Source organism: Nicotiana tabacum, chromosome 16, assembly GCF_000715075.1.
Source record: "Nicotiana tabacum cultivar K326 chromosome 16, ASM71507v2, whole genome shotgun sequence".
NCBI lineage: Eukaryota > Viridiplantae > Streptophyta > Magnoliopsida > Solanales > Solanaceae > Nicotiana > Nicotiana tabacum.
This window is the reverse complement of record NC_134095.1, coordinates 156,262,938-156,271,892: the sequence shown is the minus strand read 5'-3', so window position 1 is coordinate 156,271,892 and position 8,955 is coordinate 156,262,938. Positions and strand designations below refer to the sequence as shown.

Sequence of the window (8,955 nt, the reverse complement as noted above, 5' to 3'; positions counted from 1 at the left end):
ACATACTCCAACATTAATTACTCTAAGGGCAATGTAGGAAAAAAATAATTAATTCATTCTTGAAATCTGGAAAAATCACTTATTTTGGACCACAAAAAAAAAGCTAAAAAATCACTTATTTTGGACCGGAGGGAGTATTAGAAGCATATACCAATAGTGTTTTAAAATTTTATAGCCACACAAATGTTGTGGAATGTTTAGATTATGTTATAAATCAATAAAAGAAGAAAAAGAGTATAAGTATTGCAGAGAAATGTAGAGAGAATTTTTATTGATTTAGGATGAATAGAACCCTCTATTTATAGGGGAAAAAGTGACCAAGCCACAATCTAAAATCTCTTTAAAAGGTAGACATTCACCAAAAATAAAATACTATTTATAATAGATTACAAGTTTTAAAAGTATTCATTTTTTTCTTTTTTAAACTTTGTCACCAGTCAAACAAATGAAACAGAAAGAGTAGTTAATTTAAGTCTCACAATAAACAGTACCTAAGCTAACCACATATTATCTAAATTGCAGATGGTTAGACAAAGCTGCCATTTTGGAACCATCGCCTCTAGTATCAATAGAGCAAGCTGAAAATGCAGGCAGACTTGTTGAGGTAGCAAAAGTTAAGGATGTGAAGCGCTTGATGAGTATGTTTCCTCTTTGGTCAACTTTCTTTGTATACAGTCTCGTAGGAGCTACAGCGAATACTTTCTTTTACGAACAAGCTAATGTCATGGATGACCATCTTGGAAAGAAATCTCATGTCCCACTAGTAATATTTGTTATTATCAAAACCTTCACAAGTTTCGTTGTATCACACATATGTGAATTGCTCAAGAGCGCCGTAGGAAGTACACGACGTCCTCCACTATGCAGAACTACATTTGGAATGTTATGCTCTTTTCTTTGTTGCCTAGTTGCTTGGCGGGTCGAAAAATACAGACATGATGATATGGAGATAAGGGTGGACGAGGATAATGTAGAGTTTAACGTTAATGAAATGAGTGTTTTTTGATTAATACCTCAGTTCGTCTTGGTTGGCCTCATGGATGGACTTTCATCGAGTGGGCTCCAAGATATCTTTGAAACTCAAGTTTGTGAGTCAATGAAAGGGCATGAACCAGAGTTCAGCGAATTCTTCACTGGCATTGGCAAATTCGTCAGTGTGATCTTCATCCTTATTTTTAGATCTTGGTTTGAGGAAGACGTGAACACAAGTCGCTTGGACAAGTACTATGCTATCTTAATGATTCCTGCCTTCCTTAACTTTCTTTTCTGTTGGTTTCTATGCTGTTGGTATTTGAGACAGCCATATTTTGACAGCGATAACAATGATGCTGCTCAAGAATTAGAAGATGGTATTGTAGAAGTCTTGACAAATGAGAACACTGACTTTGACATTGCTCAAGAATTAGAAGATGCTGTCATAGAAGTCTTGACAAAAGAGAACACTGACTTTGACATTGCTCAAGAATTAGAAGATGCTGTCATGGAAGTCTTGACAAAGGAGAATTCTGGCTTTGACATTGGTCAAGAATTAGAAGACGGTATCATAGAAATCTTGACAAGTGAGAATTCTAGCTTGACTCCATCTACCAATAATTGATATGTTACAAAACACGAGCTAAAGTCAAAGAGCTAGCCCATGGGTCACTAAAACTTCAATTTGGATCTTTGAAACAAACACTTGTTCTAAATGTTCACCCATTTTGTGGAATGATTTGTAGTTTAGTTTCTCAAATTTTAATGAGGATCTATGTATGTAATACCTCAACTGACGAGCATATTTGAACTATGATTTTTGAATATGTTATGAATTTGTTAATATGGAATTTGAAAGAAACTACAGAACAAACTCTCATAAACAAATGAGATACAACAGCTCCAGTATTCAAAAGAATTGTGCATTTTTAAACTCTTTACTACATTCGACTGTACTCTTAGAGTTCTTCTTCATGAGCATTTTCGACGTTAGGCTCCTTAGTTGATGCTTCTACTTGTGTGTGTTTCGATTCCTCTAACTGCAATAGAAGATAACACCAAGTTTGTTCCATAATGAAGAAAACACTGAATTTTTGTGAGGTATTACCACACATTATCAGACTTCAACTTGATAATGGCATTACTGTCTTCATAACCAAAACAATAAATAGACACAGGGAGGGTAACTAATTGATATGAAAGATATTCAATTGGCCACACAAGGATTACCAGAAGGAAAAAAAGAAGAGAGAGGGAAGAATAACGGAAAAGAAAAAGCTGCCACAACAAAAACAATCATCTGCACAGCTTAAGAAACTACAGTGAACTAGGTTGGTCATACCTCCCTGCATTTTTCTTGGTGCTCTTTTAGAAGTTCATCATATCTGATTTGCAAATCTGATAACTCAGCTTGTAGCTTTTCATATTCGGACACCGTTGGACCACCTAACTTTTGCTGGACAAATCTGAGAGATCAGAAACCAAATGATTATTTCATATAAGTTCTCTAAAGAGAAGGATCAAAAAAGAATAATCAGCACAACCATGAGATGACACGAACAAATTTAAGCAAAAGCTTTGAGCCTTTTCACATGCATGTGTTATTTTGAGATGAAACCATGATGTGATAAGCTTTTCAACCAACCCCACCATTATAGTCACAAGCGATGTTGTTAATCATCTATAGAATGAGTTTGGTGGTTTCTAAAGAATACTTACTCAAGAGCAGAAGAAGGTTTGTCATTCTGTTCGTACAGTGCGACAAGGACTAGAATGACAGGAAAACACACAAAATGAGATGAACTGTTTCAGAGAAAAATTAACCAAAAAAGAATGATGACTATCGACACTAATTTAGGAAGTAAGACAGAACCTTTGGTTAGAGCGTCAAGAACTCCACTGGCCTCCAGATACTTTCTGAAAGCTTCTTTCTTTGCTTCCTTTTCCTGCTCAATAATCCAAGTAGGTAAAATCAACACAGGAAAATGAGGCATCTGTAAGAGATAATGGCGCGAAGCAGAGAAGGTAACAGATAGCAAGGAAATTTAAGGATAGATAGCCAACAGATTTTTTTAAAATTACTTTAAGATGTTTAAATCACCGATATTCTAAATTGGCCTCATCCTCTTTTGGAGTTTTCTGCCATATCTGTGCATCTCGGGATCGGAGGTGAGGAGAGTGTCAAATTTACTAAAATTGATAAAATAAGTGGCTTAGAATAATCATGCTAGGATGTTAATTAAATTACATAATGGTGAACTTGAGTTTATTTAATATGAAAATCCTCTACAAATTGGATAGGCTATTGTTTTAGCCAAGGTCTCCTAAATTACACTAATTATATGATTTACACCAGATATTAGGTAATATTGAGGTTTGGTAGCAAATTGCAATCCTGTTCTCTCATTCTGTAAACAGAAAGATCCAGATATTAGGTAATATTGGCTAAAGGTCTGGAGACAAATTTCCACAAATAATAATAATGCCACCTCTCCTTTATATGGAGGATGGTTGCTTCCCAAAAGTACCAAAGAACAGCTACATAAATTAAAGCCATTACCTTGAAGACTTGTGAGGATTACGTTTGCAAACAAGCAACATAAAACAGAGAAACAGAAAAATTATAATGGAATTAGCCAGTTGAACTCTATCTCATTTAAACGGAGAAGGGTAGAAGGGCATGCCCATTATCTACTGAGATTTGAAGATAGAAACAGTCAATTTCTCGGTCATTAGAAAGAAAAGAAAAGAAACTATACCTCATTTAGTAAGCTAATATATACACAAGGAATATTTGGAAGTTTTTAACACAATCAGCTTGCATCATCAAGCTCCAAAACTAAGTATGACTCAGAAAACAGTCATATAAGGCCTTGACAATTTTTCTAGACAAAATATCACAGTATCAAAAAACATGCTTCTGTAATGAGCAAAGTGCCCTGTCAAACTCATACATTAGCCAATATTACTCCTTTTGACCTCCTTAGCTAACTAAACTGAAAAAAATTCTAATAATTTCTCCTTCAAAGTAACTTTCCCCCATATCTTGACTTATCAGTATCGATTAGCACATCCAATTGTTCTACCATCTTGAGTTTGAGGTGATGCTTTGAAAGTTAAGAGGAAAGTCAATGGAATCATTAAGAATATTTGGTAGGATGCCTAATGATTAAGTCGTAATAATTAGGGAACGCAAGAATTAGTGAATATTTTTTATAACGGTAGTGTCCAAACCACCTTGCATGGACCTCGTCTAAAACATCGGATGCTTGCAACCTCTCACCAGCATAGAGAACAAATCAGTCTGCTCACCAAGGTTTAAATAGATGGAAATAATTTACCTGGTGGCGCCTCCATCGGAATTCGAATCTTGATTTCTAAGGTTGTCAATCCAACTCTTTGACCGCTATGACACCCTCTTGGGGGAAAGAATTAGTTTACTTTCTTATTCATGTAGTTCAAAACTCCTACCTAAGTAACCCTCTTGTATGTTGTTAATCACCAATTCGAACAAGAATTTTCTCTTTTCTTCTCCTTCCACGGGGATTGATAACTGGAAGATGCAAACTAAAAAATTCTAGATTTAATTGGCAAAAATCAAAGAGTTTTCAGTACATTTACTGAACTGTTGATCTTCAGGCCATTTGCTCACTGGAGAATTCATATGCTAGCTTATGAGATGTATCAGTATATTTACAATGGCAAATTCAGCCTAATTCGGTTAACATTAACAAATGATGGGAACGCAATGCAGTTGCAAATTGGAAGCAAAATCTGAATAGGCTGCGTAAGTTCCTGCCCAGTATTCTTGATTCCGAATTACTGGTAATCATGAAGAGCAGTTTTTCTGTATCAAGCATCAGATGATCAGAGGATTCCAACTAAAATGCAATGTATATCATCTTTCTTGAAAAGAAAAATATATATGTATTGATTAACACAAATGCTCCTGTATCAGACTAGCAATGCAATCTTAGACCTCAAGTTGTGTATGCAAAAGTGCAACTAAACATGCAGCTGACTTCAATGAATAACCCGAATCCCAGAGTAGCAGCTGACTAGCGTTAAAACACTAATCAAACGTAAGAAAAACACCAAGCAAGGTGGAAAGAATGTGTAAATATGTTATGATGGATCTTACACGATTGGCACTCTGTGATCGTGCTATTGACAATCTGACATACAAACATAGGCAAATCTACCTTTTCAGCAACAAATGCAGCTCGAATAATATGTAGGGTTAAATTCATTAATTTCTGCTCCCATTGTTCCATAGGAGTTCTGGGTGCACTTCTGCACTCACTCCGCATAAACTACAGTGATGTAATTTCATCATTGGATCATTCCCTATCGCTTTATCAGAATGCCCTTGAAAATGGTCCCAATTGAGGCAACATTTCCATTTGTTGCCTAAAATCTATGTAGCTAGGACTCTTTAAAAATGTTGATGGGTGTGCGTCGGATCCCCCAAAAAATAGTACATTGTTGGAGGACCTGACCCAAGTGCGGCAACATATTTGGAGAGCCCGCAACATAGCCTAAAATCAATGACACTCATTTAACAATAAAAGTTTCTTTTTTGGTCTTGAATACAAATATGCACATTGACCATGAACAATAACACAAATTTAAGCAAGTGGGTGCAGAGTCTCATAGCACACGCTATTATGATGGATATTAATTTGGTACAAAAACATATATTCATCTGTCGGCTTTAAGTTCTATGCACTAACTGTGTAAAAAAGATTTACACAATCATGTCACATAAAAGGTAATTGCAGGTAACTCTAATAAAAAAAATCATTGATTGGTAACCAATAATAAATGATAACCAACCAACCTACTATAGCAGGTTAAATTACAGTGATGGTGTAAAAATTACTACACTGTTTGGCGTATATATGACTTAAATCCTTATCAAATTGAATCTTTTTTACACAATTAGGTCACTTAAAAGACTGCAGGTAACTCTAATTAATAAGCATTTGATCGATAACCTAGTATAAATGGTAAGTAACCTACTATAACTGGTTAAATTACATTGATGGGTAAAATTTGACTACATTGTCCGTGTATATAACTTAAATCCTTATAAGAAAACTAGAAAACTGAATCTTTATTACTTCCCAGTCAGGTAAAGAACTTCAGTATAGCTAACTGACTATTACTGTGAAAAAGAAGTAATTTTTATGAATTAAGAAGCAGAGATCGGAGGTAATTCTAAGTTTTAAATAACAATGTCATTTCTGAAAAGATTGAAGCTCACCATTTTCTATTTTTCTTCACTGGGATTTCAATTTCCAAGCTACTCCAATTGTGAAACTCGTTTTCCCCCTTTTTTTGGTAGAGAATTTAGATCAGGGGTGGTGTTTGAACCTTTTACTTTACAGGTTGGGGCCATTGATATCGAGTTATCTGAACCGGAGTGCCATGCTAATTTAAACCGAGCCGGGCGAATATTAGTGAATTGGGTTTTCCCGGTTTTAAACGAGGATATAATAAAAATGATAATTTTTTCTTTTCATGAATAGTGGAATAAAAGAAGGTATAAATAGGAAAATAGACATATTGTTATAAATATATTATATTATGGATGTTCATTTAGTACTACGTTGTAAATAAGGTTCCTAAAGAAGCTTGTCCATATGGGATCCGCCGTAAATATGTTTATCTATTTAGTACTCTATTGGAAATAAGCTTCCTGAAGAAGCTTATCACTTCGGTACCCGTTTATGGATAAACATTACCCTCGGTAGAAGATTATTCATACCGGGTATAATAAGCTTATCCTTTCGATACTCCGTTATAGATAAATATTATCCCCGGTAGAAGATTATCCATACCGTACAATGAGCTTATCCATTCAGTACTCCGTTATGGATAAATATTGCTCTCAGTAGAAGATTATCCATATCTGGTATAGTAGCAGCTCATAGTAGCAGCTTACACAGCAGTTTGCAGTAGCAGCTTCCTTTCTTCTATAAATAGAAGAGATTTCAGTTTATTATGTACATCAGTTTGAATTCGAATAATATATCAGTTTCTCTCTATACTTGTCTTTACTTTACGGTCGTTATTTTATAACACATTATCAACACGGGACTCTGACATCTCGAGCAAATATCTTGAAAGTATATGAGGTACGAACTTCCTTTTCCTAAATAATGTCAAATCTTTCTAAACTTGAATTTGTAGCCCTGGATATATCGGGCAAAAGCTACATATCTTGGGTGCTTGATGCTGAAATTCATCTTGATGCGATGGGTCTGGCAGACACCATCAAAGACAAAAATCAGACATCAAACCAAGACCGTGCCAAAGCAATGATATTCCTACGCTATCACCTTGATGAGGGCCTGAAAATGGAATATTTTACTGTTAAAGATCCAGTCATACTGTGGAATAATTTGAAAGATAGATATGACCACCTGAAGATGGTCGTTCTTCCACAGGCACGATATGATTGGACTCATCTAAGGCTACAAGATTTTAAATCTATAAGTGAGTATAATTTTGCTATGTTTAGAATTGTTTCCCAATTGAAATTATGTGTTGATAATATTACTGATCATGTTATGTTGGAGAAAACTTTCACCACTTTTCATGCCTCGAATATGCTCATGCAGCAGTAATATCGAAAGATGAGATTTAAAAAATATTCTGAACTTATCTCACATCTTCTTGTGGCCGAGCAACATAATGGGCTATTAATGAAAAACCATGAAAACCGACCTACTGGTTTTTGTCCATTTCCTGAAGTGAATGAGATGAACTTCCACCAAGCTAAACGTGGAAAAGGTCGTGGCCTTATCGTGGTCATAGTCGTTCGGGGAAGAAACTCTAATCATGATAATAATAATAATGCACTAAAGAATCCTCCTCACCACCAGCAGTGGAAAATAAAGGAAAAAAAGCATGAAGCGGTGCAAGTACCAAATATAGAAAATGCATGCTACAGATGTGGAGGAAAAGGGCATTGGTCACGTACCTGTCGTACGCCAAAACACCTGGTTGAGCTTTATCAAGCCTCCCTGAAGAAGATAGAGAAAAATGTTGAAGCAAATTTTATTTTTGAAGATAATTTAGACTTCATGCATTTGGATGTAGCTGATTACTTTGCACTCCCAGAAGGAGAAACAAGTCATGTAATCGGTAGTGAATTTGTAGAAATATAAATATTTTAATTTTTGTTGTTTGTAATAGATAGTATGGTTATGTAATTGTTGTACATAAATAAAAGTTATGCTTTGATAATGATGTTTACTATAATATATTTTATTTATGTCATTTTGAAGAATATGGATAATCCTCAAATTATGTTTGGATCAAAGACAAATCATGAAGATATTTGTGTTATTGATAGTGGAACAACTCATGCCATATTCAAGGATCAGAAATACTTTTCTTATTTGCATAAGGAAAAAGCAAATGTTTCAACAATTTCTGGTAATATAAGTTTGATTGAAGGCTCCGGAAGAGCCATAATATTTCTGTCTAAGGGAACAAAACTTATTATAGATAATGCATTGTTCTCCTCCAAGTCCCGAAGAAACTTGTTGAATTTTATAGATATCCGCCGAAATGGGTATCACGTTGAGATAATAGATGAAATGAATGTGGAATATCTTTGTATTACAAAAAAAATTTCTGGCCAGAAATGCATTGTAGAAAAGTTACCGACTTTATCTTCTGGCTTATACTATTCAAAAATTAGTACAATTGAAGCACACTCTATCGTAAACCAGAAGTTTACAAATTCAAATACTTTTGTGCTTTGGCATAGCCGTTTGGGCCATCCTGGATCAATAATGATGATATGAATTACTGAAAATTCAAGTGGACATCCATTAAAGAACCTGAAGATTCTTAAAAATGATGAATTTTCTTGTGATGCTTGTTATCAAGGTAAAATGATCACTAGACCATCACCAATAAAGGTTGGCACTGAATCCCCTGCCTTTTTAGAGCGTATACATGGGGATA

The 8,955-nt window shown here is 34.9% G+C and overlaps 1 protein-coding gene across 1 annotated transcript; it reads right to left on the bottom strand.

Annotated features, from left to right (window-relative positions):
• Positions 1 to 1,789: 1,789 nt before the first annotated feature.
• Positions 1,790 to 6,374, bottom strand: LOC107782136 (uncharacterized). Its single transcript, XM_016602978.2, has 5 exons — positions 6,239 to 6,374; positions 2,846 to 2,918; positions 2,692 to 2,740; positions 2,315 to 2,438; positions 1,790 to 2,012 (listed from the first exon to the last, which is right to left on the bottom strand). Exons 1-5 carry the CDS (start codon positions 6,239 to 6,241, stop codon positions 1,932 to 1,934), a joined length of 330 nt encoding a protein of 109 aa, XP_016458464.1. The 5' UTR covers positions 6,242 to 6,374; the 3' UTR covers positions 1,790 to 1,931.
• Between the last annotated feature and the right edge of the window lie 2,581 nt (positions 6,375 to 8,955).